General features: G+C 55.2%; 2 protein-coding genes across 11 annotated transcripts in view; one reads left to right on the top strand and one right to left on the bottom strand.

The window, feature by feature from the left end:
* Positions 1-1,097: 1,097 nt before the first annotated feature.
* ZNF135 (zinc finger protein 135) lies at positions 1,098-10,571 on the top strand. Of its 2 annotated transcripts, none has more exons than XM_032324638.1 (4): positions 1,098-1,379; positions 2,707-2,791; positions 5,253-5,379; positions 8,180-10,571. In XM_032324638.1, exons 2-4 carry the CDS (start codon positions 2,759-2,761, stop codon positions 9,910-9,912), a joined length of 1,893 nt encoding a protein of 630 aa, XP_032180529.1. In that variant the 5' UTR covers positions 1,098-1,379; positions 2,707-2,758; the 3' UTR covers positions 9,913-10,571. The 2 variants fall into 2 exon arrangements, with proteins under 2 accessions (XP_032180529.1, XP_032180528.1); XM_032324637.1 differs by lacking the exon at positions 1,098-1,379 and adding an exon at positions 1,386-2,112.
* Positions 10,572-15,033: 4,462 nt separating this feature from the next.
* Positions 15,034-21,880, bottom strand: part of LOC116579380 (zinc finger protein 329) — a 54,365-nt gene continuing 47,518 nt past the window's right edge. For 8 of the 9 annotated variants that reach the window (XM_032324713.1, XM_032324714.1, XM_032324712.1 and 5 more), the window contains 5 exons: positions 21,290-21,352; positions 20,119-20,210; positions 18,810-18,909; positions 18,042-18,134; positions 15,257-16,841 (listed from right to left, as the gene is read on the bottom strand). In XM_032324713.1, coding sequence (XP_032180604.1) covers positions 16,075-16,841; positions 18,042-18,134; positions 18,810-18,909; positions 20,119-20,210; positions 21,290-21,352 — 1,115 coding nt within the window. In that variant the 3' untranslated portion in view covers positions 15,257-16,074. Of the gene's footprint in view, positions 16,842-18,041; positions 18,135-18,809; positions 18,910-20,118; positions 20,211-21,289; positions 21,353-21,880 lie in introns of all 9 variants that reach the window. The other variant, XM_032324718.1, reaches the window with a different exon arrangement.

Genomic DNA, 21,880 nt, shown 5'->3' on the forward strand with positions numbered 1-21,880 from the left:
ACTTTTCTGTAACGACCAGTGTTGTAGGGCTTATGAAATTTAAAGTCTTTTACTCATGTGAGAACCAGCCTAATCTTTTCAAGTGTCTTTATGTGTAAAGAAAAGGTATCTAGCTAGGTTTTTCCCCAATGTGAGAACTCCTACTGTCTCTCTGCTGTTTTCAGAGTCATTACAAATTGTTGTGCCAGACAAAGAAAAAACGCCCGCGTCTTGACACGTTTTCTCAGCTTCAGATCCAACACGCCTGCCCTGGCTGGAATCAGTCTTTCTCAGCGGGCCAGTGCCCAGGCTCAACCTCGGGCAGTCATGTCCGCTCGCGGCCCCAGGGCCCGTCCGCGCATCAGCGAAAGGAAGTCTGGCTCGTGGGGCTGAACGGCCACCAGGCACACCCCGTCCACTGGCGCCTGGCCCACTGCTGGCTGCCGTCCTCGGGGCCCGGCGCCCGGCCGGCCCTGGTCCCACCAGCTTCGGATTCCGTCAGTGCGGACACACGAGCTCTGGACACTGCGTTGCTGCTCAAAGGCACACGTGACAGTGACGAAGAGCAGTTTAAACACCTGGAGCCCGCGAGGGGGGTCGGTGGCAAGTGTCGACGGCTCGCACGTGTATCGGGTCGTGGTGTCTCTGTTTCAACTTGGGTGTGTGTCATTTTGTGTCTCGCATTTCCCGCTGTTTCCGGATACTCCAGTTTGTCGGACAACAATAAAGTTTACGGCACAGTGTCCACCATGAACGCCGCACGTCGCTGCTCCCGGAGAACTCACCTCCCTCACCAGCCCTGCGCCCGCCGCCTCAGCCCGGCCGCGTCCTCCCGGCGGAGAGGGCCCCTCGGCGTCTTCCCACGGCCTCTGCTCCGCGTCCTCCCTCACCCCCTGACCACTCTACGCTAGTCCCCGGCCAGGGGCCGCGGTACGAGTGCGGGGGCGACGTTCGCGGGGTCCACCACACAGTCCGCGGGAACCGGACACTTCCGACGGCGCCTCAAGCACCGGCGTCAAAACTCCAACTCTGCGCGACCGGACGGCCGGGGCAGAGGCACTCGGGCCCTTGAGTGGACCTCTGGGAGTTGTAGTTCGGCGCCCGCCTGCGCAGGCGCAGTCCCGGTCAACGGCGGGCGTGGCCTTCGTCCCCGGTTATCAGACAAGGGAATGCGTCGTGGAAGGGTTTTAGGGCGGGTCGGCGAGGCTAAGGCCGGCGTGGGTCCTCGAGGCCGAGCTCGTACTGCGAGCGCGGTAGCCACGGCTCCGGACTCGGGCGAGGCGAGCACGGAAACGGCCGGAAGTGCGCGCGCCGCCCTCTGGGAGATGTAGTTGGGCGCCCGCCTGCGCAAGCTCAGACCCGGCCGGTGACGGCGCGGCCTTTGTCCTGCGGTCCAGCTGGTAAGTGAGGCTGGGGTGGCCGGAACGGGAGAGGCCGAGACCGGAGGAGATCCGGGGTCTTCCCGCGCGCGCCTGTGGAGAGTCCCTTTTCCTGCTTTGAGCCCGGGGCCGGTCGCCTCAGGGGCGGTGGGGGCGGGGCCGAGTGGGCGGGGCCCCGATTAGGAGTGGGGGTGTCCCCGGGTCCGAGAGTAGGAGTTGGGGTCAGTGTGGGGCCCTGGCTTTGGCAAAAGGGGTGGGAGCCACCGGCTACGGGCGTCACGGTCAGAGTGACCAGCTAGTCTGACCCTTCAGAGACGCGCCACCTGACCTGCAGCCTTCCCCTGCTTCGGTGGGACGTCCGGGGTTTGGAGGGTGGGGAGGGCCGAGGCCCCCTGCGAAGTCGTCCCTGCAGCGTCACCTTAGTGAGCAGCCGGCTTCTCTGGATGATCGTGAGGGAGTCCAAGAGCACACACTTTACTCCCAGCCGCCGGGGACCCAGGAAGCGGGCTCATGTTAAAGTCTTACTGAGTACCATCCAGGCTCCGTCATTAATTCAGCAAGCACATGTTTAGATGTCCTGGGTGCCAGGCCCCACCCTATACCCCAGAGCCCCCAGGGGAATCAGGGAGATGGTAAGGAACCTGTCAACACATCACTGAACGGGAGAACTCCCATCTTGGAAACTGCTGTGGAGACAACGGGGCACAGACGGGATGGGCCGGAATCAGGGGAGCACAGGAAGCGTCAAAGGGAGGTAGAGCCACAAGGGAAATGCATACAACCTTGGGCCCGAGTTTCATCTGGGGCACTCAGGGAGGAGGTGTGGGTACTCTGGAGATGCTCACTGAAGTAAGAGGCTTTTCCTGCTGCACTGACTGCCTTCATGTGTATCCTGCTGCGTGCCATGCTCCATCTTCAGCCCTTGCCACACCTTAATTCCTATAATGTCTGTGCTGGCTCACCACTCTGATTTTATGAGTTGGAGAAACTGAGGTAAACAGTACCCAAAGACCCCCTATCTAGCTTTCTGTCATAGTAACAGAAATATCAAACATTTGGGCAACTGGGGGTGTGCCCTTTGCTAGCCGTGGCCCTCAGTTTTCCTATTTGTGAAATGGGGTAGGAGAATTCAAGGTAGTCTGTCAGCAATGCCTGGAGTAGCACTGGGCACACAGTAGGTGCTTGGAGAATGCCAGGCTGAGGTTTCGCTGCAGTTGAGTTTGGCCTGGGCACAGGACTCCGGGCTCTAGCAGCCACAGCCCCTCCTACTTGCACGCACATCCTGGGGTGCGTGGTTTCTGATCACCACAGGCACTTGCCCAGTCTCTTGCATCCCCTTCCCCCGCAGAACCGCCTGCAGAGGAACTGGCTGTTTCTGGAAGAAGCCAGAGAAGGAGGGAATGACCGCTGGGCTCGTCGCTGCTGGGGCCCCGGTGAGTATACCACCACCCTCCCACTCAGGCCTCCCAGGCCTGGCCTCACACCCCCATCAGACTCATTCTGCTCTCAGGGCCTTTGCCCTTACTCTGCCCCCACCAGGAATGTGCCCAGCCAGCTCCATCTTCCCCCAGATCTCCCACCTCACCACCTCCGAGAGGATCTCCCTGAGTCTTTACCTGCCCTGTTCTATCCTGGAAGACAGTGCTAGTCCATTCCACTGATGTGTCGAGCACTTTCCTGACACAGGGTTCCGGTGTACTCCCAGCTCGCTCACTCCACTCAGTCCCCTTGATAACCTGCCATTGACTAGGTGCCCTTCTAGGCATTGTTGTAGGAATTGCAGGTGCAGGAACAGACAAGCAAAAAATTACCATCCCTATGGGGCTTACAGTTCCTATGAGGAATGTAAATGTGGCACATGTTGTGCAAGAAAATGAGGCCCAGAAGAAGATGGCTTGGGCCCCAGGCATTACCCAGTATAGCCCAGAAGACTTCCCTGAGGAAGTGATCCCCAGAGACCTGCAAGGGGGCTGGGAGTGAGATCAAGGGCCCACAGGAAGAATGTTCCAGGCTGGGGAATACCATGAGTAAAGGCCTGAAGATGGAACCATGCCAGGCACTTTCCGTAAGGGCCAGGTACATATATGTAACTGGAGGACTGAGAACAAGGTTTCCTAGGCCAGCTGTTGGGGGGCCTGAGGCTTAGGGCCTTGGGAACCAGTTCTGACCATCTTTGCCGTGTGCAAAGACCCAGAACACAGTAGGCGCTCAGTGAATGGGTAGATATACGCCAAAGCCTGTGGTCAGTGCTGGACACACGGTGGGTGCACCGCATCCTACACCCACATCAGCCCCAGGAGGCTGCAATGAGGAAACCAGGACACAGAAGCACGTCCCAGCCCTGAGGCCACACAGCTGGGAGTGGCCAAGCCAGGCCTGAGCTCAGCACACCTGGGCCCAGCTCAGACCACGTGCCCTCATAAATGTCCCCAGCGCTCAGCACACATCCCAGTGCCTTTGTGGCTCTTGCAGACCTCTGCATGACCATTCCCGCAGCGCCCCTCCCGGCCTCCCATTTTTTCAGCAGCTCCCAGACTCTGCGACTAGAGCAAGAGCACCCTGTGGCTAGGGGTGTGTCTGTTGTTACCTGGCCTCTGCGGTGCCCAGAACAGGGACCCACGCTCACTGGGACTCTACAGAGAACCACTAAGACCTACTAAGTGGGGAAAATGTAGCAGAAATGGGGAAATTGGTCAAAGAAAATCAACCCCGCCCCGAGCCTCCAGCACACCGGCCTGAATGGGGGCTTACGCAGGTAAAGCACCCATTCTGTGCGGGGCCTGGCACACACATCACGGGAATCTCTTTATGCCTCCCAGCAGCCTCCTTGGGGAATTCTCACTAAATCACAGACGAGGGCAGGGAGGTGCAGAGCACTTTAAAGGATGGACCTGGGGCTGGAGTTTGAAGCCCCATCTGTCTCAGGCCGAGTCTGGACAGCACCACCCCCAGATGCCTAGTTCACACCGTCTGCTGCCCCACATCTCCCCGCCTCTGGTGGGAGGAATGTTAGCAGAGGCAGATGCTGCTTGCTGGGCCAGGATCTAGTATTTGGGCACCCTGTCTGTGTCCCTCACTCGGGGCAGTGACACCCAGTGTCAGGGTGAGCCGTGGACTTTGCCTCTGCCCCCATCCCCCCGCCCCAGCCATCCACAGCACTTGATTTGGTGAGAAGAAACTGCCTTTGTGGGGGATGGCTGCCCCCCTGCCCCTCACATGCCTTTGAGAAAATCATGAATTCCCAACCCAATCCCGGAAGAAATTGGCCTTGTGTAGGAATTTCAGAAAACATACACAAGTGTGGTGGTGACGAGGATCACCCCAGGAGCCACCATTAGGCTTTCTCTTTGGGGATTGTGTTTTTACCCCAATATGTAAATGTCCAAAATTAGACTAAGAAATGGTTTCCAGGGGTCCCATCACTGGACACCCCTCCCATCTGGGTTCACTCCCTTGTTCTTCCCACCACTCCACTGGCTCCTTTCTTTCTCCCCACTTTGCATTCAGGTATTGTTTGTGGGCAGTGTAGACTGACAGGAATCTGCAGCTTGGTGACTGCAGCTGTGGACACCAGGGGACATTCTACCTGACTCGTGGGAGGTTTTCAGCCTCCCGGGGCTGCTTTGTGCCCCTTCCTCGGTCACAGCCATGATGGCATTTCAGGGGTCCTGTGTTTGCATGACTTGGGTATGTCCTCTTATATGCTAAGACCCCCTTTTCTCCAGCAGAGCCCCCAGACACACACACCCCCGGGAAAACGTGGTCCAAATTCTCAGACCTGAGAAAACCCCTCCCCCACTCATCTTGGCTGTCCCTGTCTGCCAGCTGCTCCCACTAACAGCCATCGCTGGGGTTGGCCTGGGTGAGAACACCTGTGTGTGACATTTGTTTCAGGAGCAAGTGACCTTTGAGGACGTGGTCGTGGACTTCACCCGGGAGGAGTGGGGGCAACTGGAGCCTGCTCAGAGGACCCTGTACCTCGATGTGATGCTGGAGACCTTCAGGCTCCTGGTCTCCGTGGGTAAGGCCACACTTGAACACCCGATGGTCTGCGCCCAGCACAGACTCTAATTCTCCTGGTTTAACAGTTGGGGTAGGTCTAGGCCTTAAAAACAAATGCCTAGGAGTAGTTTGGGGCTTTAGAGACCTGATGTTTGGTTTCAAGTTACAGATCCCACCTGAAAATGCCAGGAGCCAAAAATCATGGGTTAAGAGGGCCCTAGTGGGTCCCATGACTGCAGAATCCCAGGGTAGACCTGAGTCTTCCTGTGGTCTCTCAGGAGCCCTCTCCCTTCATACCTCCTCCATCTGGGTCCAGGGCCAAGTCTTGCCAGTGCGTTACCTTCTGCCTCCATTCACAGATGGGCCCCCTAGAGGTGATGGGAGCTGCCATAGTACCTCATCTGTGTCTTGTCCTGGGCCCCCATGGAAGGCCCGTGGGTCGTCTTGTGTGGCAGCCAAGTCCCCTCCACACTGGTCCTTGTTGCTAGCTGTTGGTCGGGGGAGCAGCAGAGCTCTGACTGGCTGGAGCTGGGTCACACAGCCCCCTGCCCAGAGCCAGGGTTGGGTCCGTACAGGGCCAGGCATCGGGGCCTCTACCACAGCTGTGGCCTTTGGGGCCTGCAGCCGAGTGGGTCGCGGAGGAAGGAAGGTGGACTGGACAGAAGGATGAGAAGGGTCCTAGAATACCAGTGCATACTCATGGATCCTCCCCATTGAGCAAAATGCTGGCTCCCCAGGCCGAATGTCATTTCCCCGCTGGAGCAGGAGGAGCTATGGGTGGCAGATGCAGGGGTTCCCCAGCATGTGTGCCCAGGTGAGGGGAGAGCCCTGCAGGGCTGGGAGGAGCCCATTCAGCCCCGTGGCACTCTCTCTCCAATCTGCCCTCGAATTCTTCAGAGCGAACTGACGACTCAGTCTTCGGTAAACGTGCACCAAGGACCTGTTCTCCTGTGAGTGAGGCCTTCAGTGAGCCGACATCCTTGGTGAGGGAAGGGGTACGCAGTAAGCAGGTAGAGTCATAGCTGTACAAGATACTTACGGTGTATGATGAATACTGAGGCTGGGCGCGGGGCGCCCTCCCCCCCCCAGGTTGTGGGGAGGACCTGAGCAGAGAGGAGGCTAGCCTCTCCAGGGAGGTGATGTGTGAGCTGAAGCCCAAGTCATGAGAACAGTGCCACCTCGAGAAGGCTGGGAGAACAGAATTCCAGGCGGAAGGACCAACAAGTGCAAAGGCACTGGAGTGGGGCAGCAGCCTGCTCTTTCTCTGTAACAAACCCTCTCACCTCAGAGATTTAAACCACAGAATCTTTAACGACTCACCTGTCTGTGGGTTGGTAGATCCCATCTGGGCACTTCCGCATGTCTGTGCAGGCTGTGTTCTTGGTACATCTTACTCAGCTCCTGCGACCAGTACCAGCTCTGTAGGAAGTGGAGCTTTCCCGCACTGCTGTCAGGCCCTGACCTAGTTTAAGCAGCAGCCTGTCACCAGGGCCCAGGAAGAATGGCCAGTGTGTAGGAGGAGTCACAACCACGTCTCTATAGCTTCAGGAGCAAGCAACCCTTGTCTAGGACATTCGCTTTCTGTGAGTGTTATAATGAATTGCCAGCAGCTTAGTGGCTTAAAGCAGCAGGAACTGTCTCCCAGTTCCAGTGTTGGTGTTGGTGCTGCAGTCCAGGGGCAGCAGGCAGCATTCCTCCTGCGGAGCCTGCGAGAACCCATGTCCTTTCTCCTTCCAGCTCCCAGAGGTGCCCGCATTCCTTGACCCACAGCCTCATCCATCCTCCCAGTGAGCACAGCTCTGAGGTCTTCTCCCGTCACTCTGGTCTTCTCCCATCACTCCCGTCACTCTGGCCCTCCTGTGTCCCTCACTCACAGATCAGAACACTTGTGACCGCTTCCTCACTGGTTCCAGGAATTAGAATGTGGCCGTATTGGGGACCACTGTTTTGCCAGCCACATCTGGCTTGAACTCTTTTTTTTTTTTTTTCCTGAACACTTCATCAGAGTGTGATGTAAATGGCAGGTTGCCCCCTCACACGTTTAAGCCAGTCCAGTGCTGAGCTGGGGACGCCAGGCTGAGGCTGTGGCTGTGCAGGGCACCCTGGGTACCAGGCCAGAAGGCAGTCCTGCCAGGAAGGGGGAGGAGGGGATGCATTCATTTGTTCATTCAGCATGTCTGCTGGCCTCTGCCGTGGGTGGTGGTGCAGTGGTGACCAAGGTGGACAGAAGCCGTGCCCTTGGGGGCTCCCAGTGGTTGAAACAGACCCAACAGACGAGATCCAAGTCCTCTTGCTCACCTCCGGTCACTTATCCCTGCCTCTGGCCGTACACACGTCAGCCGGCTCCAGTCTGAGGAGCTGGTGGTTTCTCTAGATCTGGCCGAGCTGGAGCAGCAGCGGAAGGGCTGCGCTGGCTGGTCCTTCACCGGTGAGAGGCAGGTCTTCCTCCATCAGCGCCTGGCACTCAGGGGCGGCTTTCGCCAGGGCCTGGCCGTTGCTCAGCCCCTTCCAGCCTGGGGCTTCTGCTGACAGCTTCCCCGGATGCTTGCCTGGATGCTCGCTGTCTGCCCTGCGTCCTCTCCGTGCCCTCATTCTCTGCGCTCCCCTTGCCAGGTGCCCCGTCTCTGACGATTCCCCGTGCCTTTTTCCCTGCTCCTGTTCCTCCTCTGATCTGCGAAGCTGTATTTTTAAGTGGTTGAAGCCACTGGTGCCTTCAGCCTTTCCAAACCACTAGTTTTAGTCTTTAGCCACCCGCCCATTGCAAATTCTCCCCCCCGCAAACTGGAATTAAGGGGCATCTCTATTTTTGTTTCTTTCAGACCTGGAAACTAGACCCAAAACCAGACTGTCCTCTCCAAAGCAGGACATCACGGAAGAAAGAAGCAGCAGTGACCTGGTGGAAAGGTTCCTGTGGGAAGGTCTGTGGTATGCCGAGGGTGACAATGCCAAGGGCCACTGGGGACAGAGTCACGAGAGCCAAGACAGCCGCATGGTGCAGGCAGCCTTCACGCCTGTGAGGACCCCCATGCAGCAGCAGCAGCAGCAGCAGCAGGGGAATGGGTTCGGGGAAAACTTGATTCTAAGCCCCCGTCTCCCACCTCAGGCGATGACTCCTGAAAGGCAAGGCCTCCACATGCTGGGGACACGCGTGAAGAGGGGGAAGCCAGACCCAGGGTTCAATGCTCAACCAAAAACGTATGCAAAGGAGAAGCCCTACAAGTGCCAGGCCTGTGGAAAGGCATTTAGTCACAGCTCAGCTCTCATCGAGCACCACCGAACACACACAGGAGAGAGGCCCTACGAGTGTCACGAGTGCGGAAAGGGCTTCCGCAACAGCTCGGCGCTTACCAAGCACCAGAGAATCCACACAGGCGAGAAGCCTTACAAGTGCACTCAGTGTGGGAAGACCTTCAACCAGATTGCCCCGCTGATCCAGCACCAGAGGACGCATACTGGGGAGAAGCCCTATGAGTGCGGCGAATGCGGCAAGGCCTTCAGCTTCAGGTCCTCCTTCAGCCAGCACGAGCGCACGCACACGGGCGAGAAGCCCTATGAGTGCGGCCAGTGCGGCAAGGCCTTCCGCCAGAGCATCCACCTCACGCAGCACCTGCGCATCCACACAGGCGAGAAGCCCTACGCGTGCGGTGACTGCGGCAAGGCCTTCAGCCACAGCTCATCGCTAACCAAGCACCAACGCATCCACACGGGCGAGAAGCCATACGAATGTCGCGCGTGTGGCAAGGCCTTCACACAGATCACACCGCTGATCCAGCACCAGCGCACGCACACCGGCGAGAAGCCGTACGAGTGCGATGAGTGCGGCAAGGCCTTCAGCCAGAGCACGCTCCTCACTGAGCACCGGCGCATCCACACGGGCGAGAAGCCGTACGGGTGCAACGAGTGTGGCAAGACCTTCAGCCACAGCTCGTCTCTCAGCCAGCACGAGCGCACGCACACGGGCGAGAAGCCGTACGAGTGCGGCCAGTGTGGGAAGTCCTTCAGGCAGAGCACACACCTCACACAGCACCAGCGCATCCACACGGGTGAGAAGCCGTATGCGTGCGGCGACTGTGGCAAGGCCTTCAGCCACAGCTCGTCGCTCACCAAGCACCAGCGCATCCACACGGGCGAGAAGCCATATGAGTGCCGCGCATGCGGCCGTGCCTTCAGCCAGCTCGCGCCGCTCGTGCAGCACCAGCGCGTGCACACAGGTGAGAAGCCATATGAGTGCAGCTCGTGCGGCCGCGCCTTCAGCCAGAGCTCACTGCTCATCGAGCACCAGCGCATCCACACGAAGGAGAAGCCGTACGGGTGCCACGAGTGTGGCAAGTCCTTCAGCCACAGCTCGTCACTCAGCCAACACGAGCGCACGCACACAGGCGAGAAGCCGTACGAGTGCCCACACTGCGGGAAGTCCTTCAGGCAGAGCACACACCTCACGCAGCACCGGCGGATCCACACAGGTGAGAAGCCCTACACGTGTGGGGGCTGCGGCAAGGCCTTCACGCACAGCTCGTCGCTCACCAAGCACCAGAGGACTCACACCGTGTAGGCCCACCTCACACTGGCCAGGATGCTGCAGAGCCCGAAGCCCCAGCTCGTCCCTTCTGGACCTGACCCGGCCGTCCTTGACGGAAACACTGGTATGAGCACACACGAGCCTGGGTGCCCGGTCTGCGGCCTGGACGCCCTCCGACCAAAGGGACGGACATGACTGCGGGAACCCAGAGCTCTAGGTCGCCCATCCCTGGACAGCAGGTTGGAGGCAGAAGGGGAACGTGGAGTTCGTTCGTGTTAAGGGCCTTGTCATGAGTGCCCTCTAATGCCACATCCCAGAACCTACAGGAAAAAGGGGGACAAAATGTAGCCGATCTGGAGATGGCTTCTGTCCAAGGATTCGATATTCCAAACGAGGATTTTCAAAGCAGTGAGAAACCCCACAAATGCGTTCTGTATACAGGAACCGGATACACAGAATTTATCATTACTACGTGTGATGTTTTGGGGAGGGGTGCTTATGGATGGTGCAGGGTGGCTCTAAGTTCCTCTACAGGACTCAGAGGCATTAGAAAACACACATGTTGCTGTTCCACAAAAAAGGAATATTTTTCCTTTGTTAAGCCACCATCTTAGCAACAATAGTGCCTCCACATTGAAACGTTACGTTTTGCAAGGTTTATCTCTGTTGAGAAATGTATGAGTTAATCTCTCGATTGTTGTTCACTGAGTCTTCTTCCTGGTGTTTTAAGAAGCTTTTGTTTCTGTGTTCTTTATCTTGAGGGTCCACAGTACTACATTAAATCCTGAATCCGCTCACAGCAGTCTCTCTGACAACCACGACCCTTGAACCGTGACTTGCCATCCTCATTAGAACCCATACTTAAATTACATTGGCTGGATTTGGTCACCAACCATCAGGGTTCTGTCGGTTGGTTTGATTTTCTGATCACAATGCCGGGATGTAAGTTCCCAGTTAACTTGAAATTTCTCCCCTGGGGGAAAACTATTACAAATAGTCTTCCCATAGTCCCCAGTGTGCTTGTGCAATGCCTCCTCTCCCTTTATCGGACTTCATAAGCTACTTAAGAAAACAGCCGTCTCTGGTAGAAACTATGCAGGCCACATCAGTAACTTTAGCTATTGTCATAGTCCCATTTAAGAAGCAAGAAGAAAGGTGAAATTAATAATTTGCCTGTTCCTGTAGATCCCAAATGTCCCCTTTCCAGCATGCCACTATAAGAGACCACCCATGAGATGTTTTGCTTACTTCTGTATAGGGCACCTTTGAAATCCAGTGTATATTTGACTTTTGAGGCATATGTCAGTTCGCTGTAGCCTCCTTTCCGGTCATTTGCCACAGGGACCCAGCCAGTGGCTGGATGGGACTGGGCGGCTCAGTGGCCTTGGTCCTCCGGTCAGCTGTTTTATCCTCCTCCCTTTTCCCGGGCTTCTCTCCTTGTGTTGTGTCTTGTCCTCAAGGAAACCAGATGTTCTGAGTAGATGCGCTTCTTTAGGTGAATGTAATGACAGGCTCCTACCCCTAAATCTAGTGCAGGAAGTGGGTCAGGCACAGTTCACTCTCTAGGGAGATACTTCTCATCGGAGAACACTGCATCTGGGAAAGGTTAAGGCTCCCCAATTTGAGTTCAGGTCAGTAAAAATGGAACCAACCACACTGTTTCGCACTCCTTTGAAAATGGCAGGTGACTGAAACTGAGTCACACAAGCTCTTGTCCCACACAGCCCCAGCTCTCCTGCCCCCACAAGAACACACACAGGAATACAGCCCGGAGTTGGGAACCATGCGGAGGTGCCCACAGTATCACTGCCACCCTCCATGGTGAGCGAGATACACGTTTCCTGCCCAGCAGGGCCACACCAGTGGAGGGAACTTGAAGGTACACCAGAGTGTCAGGAAAATGGCAGGGACATGTGCTCCTGACCAGAGGGCCTCATTTACTTGGGAGAGTTGCTGGCATGTCTCAGTTACTGACACAGAAGTTGAAGACCCAACAAGGAAGAATGAGAGGCATGAACACAGATTCAGAAGAGGCCATGCAGTTTCCGCCTCACTCACCGGGACGCTTGTGCTCGGAACCCAGTGACGCCATGTGAGAAGTCCAACCGCCACCAGGCCACCGTGAGGTTTCCTCAATGCTTTAAATATTCCAGCTACAGCCAGAAAGGATTTCAGCATCTCATTATTTTATATAGCTTTTCTAAGTTTTAAGTTTTTAAGAAAAATCACCGTGTCTAAAACTTAAGATTCAAGGCATACAAACATCATATTGATTCTCAGTGTGAATGTGCTGTTTGCTTTCCAAAGCAGTCGCACTGGTTGACACTGGTTTACAAACTCAACCCAGAGCATGATGAAGGCCTGTATTAGTTCATTCAGGCTCCCACAACCAGATACCTTAGGGTGGGTGACTTTTACCACAGAAACTGATTTTGTCTCAGTTCTGGAGTTGTTCTTTGCTGGAAGTCCAAGAGCAAGGTGCTGTCCGGGTTGGTTTCTAGCGAGACCTCTCTTCCCCGTTTGTAGATAGCCGCCTTCTCACTGTGTCCTTGCACATGGCCTTTCTTCTGTGTGCACATGATGAAAGGGTAATCTCTGCTCTTCCTCTTATAAGGATATCGAGGCTGTGGGATTAGGGCCCCATCCCATTCCCTCCCTCCAGGCCCTATCTCCAAATACAGTTACATGGGGTTAGGGCTTCAGTGTGTAAGTTTGGGGTGGGAGGCAATTCAGTCTGTAAAAGAGGGTATGTAAGCATTTTCTTCTCATTGAAATTTATTCCCATCTTGCCAGTTTTCCATTTGTGGGATCCGCCCTCCCCGCCCACTCGGAACAGTCATCCTTGGACACCCTGTGGAAACTAGTCAGGAGCTCCATTCCATTCTTCCCACCAGTGCATCTAGGGCTCTCTCTTGCCCTCCAGATACCATGTCCTTTTTGAGTTATGGCTCAGTGCCCCATGATCTGTACACTTCCCAGCCCTCCCAACTGTGTCGGAGACACTAGGGTCGCCGTCTTGTGCTTTCCATCTGCTCCATCTTTCTCAACGGGCCACATCCCTACCTCTTTGGATGGGAGACCCTTAACACAAACCCAATGCCCCTAATGCCTGAACTAAAGAAGCTTCCTCTGAGATTAGCAAGTGGGAACATCTGGCTGTATTTCTGCCTCTCTGTAGAACCAATCATCCATCTGTGTGCTCTACCATGCCTTGGTCAGGTTGGTGGCGGCAGGGACTAACAAACAAATCCTGATAGCTTTTCTAGGTTTGGTTTTTGTAGTGGTTTGGGAAAAACAATTCTGAAATGATTTTGAGAGGTCTTTTAGAATTTAGCATACTACTAAACATGCTGATTTCAGAGTTTTCACTATTGACATAATATGGGGGAATAACAGAATGTGCATTGAGGTACTGCTGTACATGTGTGTGCGTGCGCACGTACGAACACACACAGGCCTTTGTGTTTGTACCTGTGTGTCCACATTTCCCAGCTCACTGGAAGATACTCTAGTAGCAATGAATACACCTCAGGTTTGAAGGCACTCAGATTTGGTCTCAGAGCAGTCCCACTAAAAGGAACCAGTTCTCTGGAACTGGAAAATGGCTGATTTTAGGGTAGGAATAATTTGGGCTTGGAATAACGTCTTATACTAAAAAGAACCGTGCAAAAAAAACAGGCAAAAAACAGAGGCATGTCACAGGGATGCAGGAGCCTTCTTGAAGAGACTCTCATTGGCCACATCTGGGACAACTTGAGTGCCAAAATAACCAAGGATGGTACTAAGTTATAAAACTTGAAAAAACACGGAGAACACAAGAATCCCTAAATTCATTCTGATTATAAGGACAAATAAATGGAGAGAAAAGAGGGCACTGGCTTGCAGCAGGATGCCCAGGGCTGGGTGGCGAGCCCAGAAGGAGGACTGGTGTTAACCAACAACTCGGAGCACCTGCGTGGCTCGGTGGGTTAAGCCTCTGCCTTTGGCCCAGGTTGTGATCACGGGGTCCTGGGATTGAGCCCTACATCGGACTGCTTGGTGGGGGGCCTGCTTCCTCCTCTCTCTGTCTGCTTGTGATCTGTCAAATAAATAAAATCTTCAAAAAAGAAAAAAAAAGATAACCAACAACTCTGCAACCATCATGGCAAGAACCACTAATGGAAGAGAAACCGGGTGAGGGGGCATTTGGGTGAGAAGCAGTGTATCTCCACTATCTCCACGTGTCTCCCCAGAGACTGCTTATTAGCTAAGGGGAAAAGCAACCGTAAGTGGACAAACTGGGCACTTTGAGCAAAGGAATCCTCACTGGAGTAGTAACATGGACCCAGGCTCTCCAAAATGTGTGTGGAGGGGGCAGGGGGCATGAAGCACAGGCAAATGGGAAAATGTTCACAGGGAGGCAGTGGAAGATTTTCTATAAGGAAATTATTTCTAAATAAAAACTTAAAATATAAACAAAAAAGGCACCACCATGTAGCTGTGCACTAAAGACCACAGATGGGAAATGGACAGATGGAGAGCCAGGCTTTCTGGTAATGGCAGACCTATCAGTGGCCCTGAAGCTGAAAACAAGAGCACCTCAGGTGCTACCTCTCTGTGGCAGGAGAGGCAAGCTCATGGGTTAGGCTGGGAAGGAAAGTTCAGAGAGCAAATACAGGTTTATTTATTTAAGATTTTATTTATTTGACAGAGAGATCGAGATCACAAGTAGAGAGGCAGGCAGAGAGAGGGGGAAGCAGGCTCCCCACTGAGCAGAGAGCCCGATGTGGGGATGATCCCAGGACACTGAGATCATGACCTGAGCCGAAGGCAGAGGCCCAACCCACTGAGCCACCCAGGCGCCTCCAAATACAGGTTAAAAAAAAAAAGTTAACCAGAGCCACAACCAGCTTAGGATGAGGGTGTTGGGGGAAGAGACAATCCCAGACACACACACGTGACTCGGGCTGCGAATCATGGCCCTCCAAGGACAAGAATGGAAGTGATGTGCGTGGTCTTCCAGCTGAGCAAGTGCGGCTTTCCCCCGAACACCAGGGGGTCTAGTGGGGAACAGAGCTACGGCAGGGACAGAGCCTGGGTCTCCAAATCACTACACGGAGCAGAGCTTCCCTCCCATCAACAACACACAACAGTAACAAACATGAGACTGTCACGTGAGTGCGAGAAAAAAATCCTTTATTACTTTAAGCTGCTGCTCTGGGCATCATTACAACAGACTGCCTGCTCAAACACAATGACAAAAAAGAGGCACCAGTTTATCTACAAGAAGCAGTTTAAGTTTATGCTCAGGCAAAAGAAACAATGCTGCAATCAGATTATACACACAAAGCAGAAAGTCACCTTAGGCAGCCCGAGGAGTTACGCTTCACCTGTCCAGACAGTCACATCTCATTAACCTCTACTGGTGTCTTCCACCTGCTCTGATCACGAGCCTCCATCCTCTGTGCAAGAAATCCATCGTACTTTGCAGGCTGCTCTTGTATTTAGATGCATGGCTGAGAAGTTTCACGAAACAATATCTGCCTTTACTACATGATGAATTTTTACCTATTTAATTCTACTTCATTGCTTTGTAGCACTGGTGGCCACCCACTAATTTGATTTCACAATTCACTAATGGGCAGAGATGCGTGGTTTGAAAACACTGTAACGAAGCTCCAAGCATTTCTTTGATCTCAGTTAAGCCACTCCGCACTCGCAGACGCGTGCATTAACTAGGAGAGTCTGCTAGTGAGGATTCAGAAGTGAGCTTGACATCAGGTGTTTATGAAAGGACCAAACAGCTTGAGCAGAAGCCCTGGGGAGCATGAACAGGAGGAGCAGAGACAAGACTGACTTCAGCAAGAGCTGGCAGATCACACCCTTTAAGGCAACTCTACGCTTAGCACAATGACAAACGTTCCACCGCAAGGGTGGTGCTAAAATGGCTATGGAAGAAAGGGAATCTTCTTTCACACCTGACCGCTCGTGCTTGCATGTGGGCGTCTACATGTGTGTGTTTACAAGGAGACGAGGGCTTCCCAAGGGCCCGTCCTGGGTTCTAAGCGCTTTAGCCACATTAGCTCATTGAGAAAACAGATCACGTCCACACAGACACTGCAAAGAAGCCACGCAAGGGTTTCGAAGGACCGGATACATTACTCGGGAATCCCAGGCGGGTGAAGTTGTCCTCTAGGGACACTTTGAGCAAGTGGCTCATCTCTGTGCCTCTGAGTGCACAGGGAAAACATCGCCTGCCACAAACCCCATGCGCCCACTGAGCCTCCCGCTGTCATGGGCTCCACACGCTGCAGGGTGGGGTCCCAGGGCCCTCCCCAATGCGTATAATTTCTCCTTCTCATGGGTCTTCTGGTGCTCGGCCAGGGCTAGGCTGAAGTGGAAGGTCTTCCAGCAGCCCGGGCATGCGTACAGCTTCCTGCCACTGTGGCTTCTGAGATGATCGATAAAGTGTGAGATCCATGCAAAGGTTTCCCCACACTCGCTGCACGCATAGGGCTTCCCGCGGGACAGCCCAGGCTCCTCAGCAGCAGGGCAAACTGCCGGAGAACCATCCTGGTCCGGTCTAGCCAGGGACCCTGTGCTGTGGCTGGCTGCACCAGGCTCTCTCACGTGGCACGGCAGGTGGCTGCTCACACGGGAGACACACTCGGGGCCCTGCCCACCCACATCCTTCGGGCAGGGCCTCTTTCTCCCAAGGCCTTGGCGCGTGGTGGCTGGCATCACAGGCACCGCGGGACTCTCCCGGGCTGTGCCCCTGTCCTGGGCTGGCTCCCGGATGACTGACCGCCTGTGGGCCTTGGTGATAGGGCTTGGTTCCCCCTCCTGAGGATCCAGAGCCTTCTGCAGCTGCTGCTCCTCCTCTGGGGCGGCTCCCGTTAGGGGGCAAACGAGAATTTCCCTCGTGATCCTCTCCATCAGCGTCTCGCACATGTTCTCTCTACCTTCCTGCCACCTCCTGCCGCCTGAAATAAGGTCATGATGTGAGCAGTCCCAACTCCAGGGACGCCAAAGCGGTCTGCCCTTCGGGAGAAAACTAACAAAAGGCGCAGGCCAGCGACTGAGATGAAGCAGGATGGAAAGCCGGGGCAAAAGGGAAGCAAGTGAGGACGTGGTGCTCACCACGCACACCATCATCAATCCCCTCCACAAACCCAGGGGCGATGGATTTGAACAAGACTACTGAGAAGACTGCCGTGTGTCCCCCATCTTTTGCAGTCCCCGAGCTCAAGTGCCTGCCTAAAGACAGTCACTCCCAGCCTGCCTTGTGCTGAAGTGGCCATGTGACTGAGTTCTAGCCCACGAGATGCACGTACAAGTGTAAGGGGTAGGGAGGAGTCTCCTTCCTGCACTGGGGATGTGAGCTGCAGCGGCCACCGTGACCCGTGTGTGAGTAGAGCCTGGCAATGGACCCATGAGCTGGTAAGCCCGCATCCTCACCAGAAGGGCCCGATGAGCGCTTGCGCAGTATACTAACGTGTTCTAACGGGGGCCCCCGATGAAGCAATCTCCTGGGATTCAGGCCCTTGGGAAGTATCCCACCACACACATTCACACATACAACCCATGCACCATGAACACTGGTTTGACCATGTGACCTGCTAGTCTAGGGGACTTATTAAGTGTGTATGATGCAAGCAAAGGCTCGCAGAGCACCACAGGACGGTGCTGACCCTCCCAGAACGCTCCCTCTCTGACCCTCGCTGCCACACTGTGAAGAAGCTCAGACCAGCCACCTCAGACCAGCCACGTGGAGAGGCAATGAGGAGAGCGCAGGCTGATTGCTGCAGCTGAGTTCCCCATCAAGAGCCAGCACCAACTGCCACGGTTGAGTGGCTGTGTACTGTGTACTGTGACTGTGGCTGTGTACACAGCCCCACAGCCACCACAGGGAAAACAGAGGCCCAGCCAATCCCAGTCAGCCCCGCTGGTGCTCAAGTGACTAAGCTTTGGGGCTGTTATCCAGCAAGAGACAGAACGACTGGACTGCTACCTCCTGCTCTGACATTTGGGGGGGGTGGGCGGCAAAAGTATGGGACATGGGGTGGAGTAGAGTGAGGTCCAAGTTGAGGTCTTTGTTGAGCCCAGTGGAGCTTCGAGGAGCTCCATCAGCCTCCGAAAGGCGCACCCTCCACCCTGGCCTGACCACAGCTCTCGGACCTCACCTGAGAAGCTGCCTTCCGGTGGTTCCGTTTCAACTAACCGGAGCTCCTCCGTCTCCAGCCTGCAGGTATCATCAGGCTGGGCCAGTTGAAACCCTGGGTGGGATCAAAAAAACCAAAAACTGAAAGAGCCATCAAGAGCAGACTACAAACAGCCAACGATGCACCTCAGCTTTCACAGGCTGGCCGGGGCAGCCCCGATCCTTTCCTGTGTCCTGGGACATCTGCCAAAGCTGCTCTGAGCCCTAGAGAGCTGGGGACTCCCAGGAAACTGGGAAAGGCGTGAAGAAGGCCCACTGAGGAAGAAAAGGAAAGCCCAACAGGAAGTGGGAAATTCAAGGGAGAGCAGTCAGAAAAGACCCTAAAACTACAACCACAAGGAACTCCGAAGTCTGTGCTGGGTTCTGGGCTGTGGGCAAAGATGTCCACACAAGAGGGAAGACCCATGAAGGCCAAGAGGCTCCGTCTCTGCACCGAGGAGGAAGGGAAAGTTGACACACTGGGGCCAGGAGGCCCTTCCATGTTCAGAAGCTTCAGGTCACAGAGCAGGGGTTGCAAACTCAAAAGCCCAGGATTCTGGCAGTCCTCAAATGTGTAGATCGAGAAGGGCAGGGCCAAGGTGGGGGCCCTGGCGAGGTCATTCATGGTCAAGTATGTTCAAAACACTGTGGGGCCTTAACCAGAGCCCCACGTGGGAGTTGGAAACCCCTAGACCAATGCTTCTGGAAGAGGGCAGAGGATGCAGTATGAGGCCATGGGGACAGGTCTCACCCCACAGGAGCAGCTTCCGGAAGGTCTTCAGGTTCTCCTCCGCCGGGTCCAGGTGGCCCCACTCCCCTAGGTACAGAGGCACCTCCGGAAATGTCAACTTCTGAAAAGTAGCACCGCCATGGCTAAGGCTTCCCGAGCAGAGGAAGGATGGACGCTTGTCCCACAATGCCAGGGACCATAATGGGGGTGGCACTATCCTTGGGGGGGCTCCACCCCCCCCCCACAACCACACAGGCCTGGACCTGGATCCCAGCTTAACCTGATGGAAGGGTTTCTTGGCCCGAGAACTACGGACTTTTTTTTTTTTTTTTTTTTTAAAGATTTTATTTATTTATTTGATGAGAGCAAGCAAGTGCACAAGCAGGGGGAGCAGGAGAGGGGGATGCAGGCTCCCTGTCAAGTGGGGAGCCCAAGGCAGGGCTCAAGCCCAGTACTCGGGGATAAGCCAAAGGCAGATCCCCAACCAACCTAGTGGCCCAGGTGCCCCAGAGCTAGGGACTTTGTCAGCTGGGCCTGCCCCAGGCACTGCAAATGTTTCCCGCCCTCCTCCCTGTGGATGTCAGCAGCACCTCCTCCCCCGAGAAGTACTGACACGCCAAGCAGTCTCTAGACATCACCCAATGTCCCCCGAGGGGTAAAGCCACCCTGGCTGAGAGCCACTGCTGTAGACGACCCCAGAGTCTCCTATGTCTGCCACCCCTGCACGCCACACAGGGCCCAGGCCAGCACATGTGGGGACCGGGACAGCCATCCTCACTGCCGTCAGGAGAAGCAGTCACCATGACAAAGGCCACGGGCTCTGTAAGGTCTGGGGGAGCTGTCTCCCGGGGAGAGGTAAGGGCACGTCCAGGCCCAGAGTGCCCAAGGGCAGGGGGCATGGGAGTGGGGAAGGGAGTCGTGGCTAGCAACAATGGTGCACCCCAGAAGAGAGGAACAGTGCCTTGGCCACAGCCAGAGGGATGAGGGCCAGGGAGTCGCCATACCGGGTGGGCAGGTTGCTGACAGAAAGGGAGACCCTGTCCAACATTCCTAAGGGGGCAGTGGCAGCACTCAGGCTGCTTGCTCTGATCCCAGAGACCTCTCCTTGCCTCATCCCCACCCGCTCTCAGGCAGGCTCATGTCTTGGTTTCCTGGGGTGGCAGCAGCTCAGGTGTCCAGCCCTGGAACCTCAGCCCACCCCAGCTCCTCCTGTGGAGCAGGTGGCATGTTAACAATGGGGAGAGGGAGAGAGCCTCACAAGATAGGATGACAGATCCACCTCCTGGGGAACAGGCCCGATGAGCCCCCGGACAAGAAAGACCCTACTCACCTTCGGCTCGACCTTTGCAGGCTTGGCCTCTTCAGTCTTCTTGTTGCCAATCTTCCCCTGTTCCAGAAGCACAGGGTCTGGAGAGGGACAGGCTGGGAGAAGGGGAGACAAAGATGAGGAGACTGGTTTTACACAGCTGGGCAGCCCGAACCAATGAGGGAGACCCCACCGCCTCCCTTGCATAGGTCCCAGAGAGTGAAGAGTTCTCCAACTCAGAGGGAGGGAGGACCAAGTGCTCACGTCACAGCAGGTCCCAAGCTCAAGGGGCCCCACAACTGTCCTCAACTGACAGAGCAGAGCACACCAAGAAGAAAGCAAAAAGAAACTCGAGGTCAGTAGTGGCCCCAGGAATTCAAACTAAAGCCACAAATCAGAGAATGCTTTCATACCCATTAGCATGATGGAAATCTTAAACAGCAAGAACGTACGGTGCCGGCGTGGATGTGGGGAAGTGGGCACCCTTGTACACTGGCGCTGTGTATGCTACGGAACTTCTACAAAACCACGTGGAATGTCCTCTGTCCAGTGATCCCGAGGAACCCACCAACACAAACGAAACCTCCCACACCAGGTACAGGCCTGAGGACGTTTAACAGCACATTTGTAGGAAGAGGCAGAAACCTTAATGGCAGTAACTTCCAACTCGGGACCGGGAAGGGCAGATCCTGTGAAATGCCATGAAGGTAAAAGAATGGCACTGGATATCTGGCCACCATCTGGAGGGGGCTGGCTGGGTGACACACTCTGAACAGTATGAGCTCAGGCACAAAAAAATCACCTCCAGGGAGAAGGCCACAAATCCTCTGAGGAGACTCCTGGGTGAGATGTGTGTGCACCCAAGAGATGTGCAGAGACACATGAAGGAACACATGCCAGGGGGCACCACTTGGTCTAGTTTTAGAGGACACATGGGGTGGAGAGATTATTACTTTTTTTCTTTGTACCTCAACACTTTTCACTATTAATAGCAAAGCACGTGTATCTTCTATGATCTTTGATAACAAATTTAATTAGAAATACTTATCATGTTCACCAGAGCCTATAGAAAGAAGTCAGCACAGACTTTCAGGCTTCGGTTACCTGGCCTCCCTCTAACTCCCTCCCACCCTCTCCCAACCTCCCCCAATCAAACCCTGGCCCATACCCGCCCAAGGGCTAGCTGGTCACTCACAGTTGTCAGGGGATGCCTGGGTCTCGCTGGGCTCCAGGTCTTCACTGGCCCTCGCAGGCCGACCTGGTAGTAACGGACAACAGAGGCTCAGCATGCTTCCCACACTCCCCCTTCCTCAAAGCTGTGGACAGCTCCATGGGAGACTCAACAGCATTCCTGCTTATACTCAAAGGGCGCGTGAGCCCAAAAGGGAGAGATGTGCTAACAATCACACAGTAAACCTGCAGGGGATGGGCATGGACATAGGCTTCTGACCAAGAGCCCAAGGCTCCAGACCACCCCCGCCACCAGTCCTTCAGGTCCTGCCCTCAAATGTGGTTAACAGCCCACCCAGCCCCACGGCTCCTCTTCTTACCTCATTGAGGGGATAGAAACAAATGCCCAGAACATTTACTCAGCTTTTAAGGGGCTGGTTCCCTTCTGCTTCCATGCATCGGGAAGGCAGATGTGAGGGCAGGAGCCTGAGCAGTCTTCCTGGTCCATGTGACAACTCTGAGGATGCCGCCACTGGGCAGGGTAGTGAGGCTGCAGCCCCCACCAGCTCTGGGCTGCTCACCTCTGTGCCTCTTATACACCAGGGAGCTCAACTCT

The sequence above is a fragment of the Mustela erminea genome, chromosome 19 (genome assembly GCF_009829155.1).
Source record: "Mustela erminea isolate mMusErm1 chromosome 19, mMusErm1.Pri, whole genome shotgun sequence".
Classification (NCBI taxonomy): domain Eukaryota; kingdom Metazoa; phylum Chordata; class Mammalia; order Carnivora; family Mustelidae; genus Mustela; species Mustela erminea.

Excerpts from the sequence above, each read along its gene's own strand:
- ZNF135 (XM_032324637.1), top strand. The coding sequence starts at position 2,072 with ATGGGCCGGAATCAGGGGAGCACAGGAAGCGTCAAAGGGAG. Across the intron at positions 2,792-5,252 it reads TCGTCGCTGCTGGGGCCCCG|GAGCAAGTGACCTTTGAGGA; the intron begins GTGAGTATACCA and ends CATTTGTTTCAG. Across the intron at positions 5,380-8,179 it reads CAGGCTCCTGGTCTCCGTGG|ACCTGGAAACTAGACCCAAA; the intron begins GTAAGGCCACAC and ends TGTTTCTTTCAG.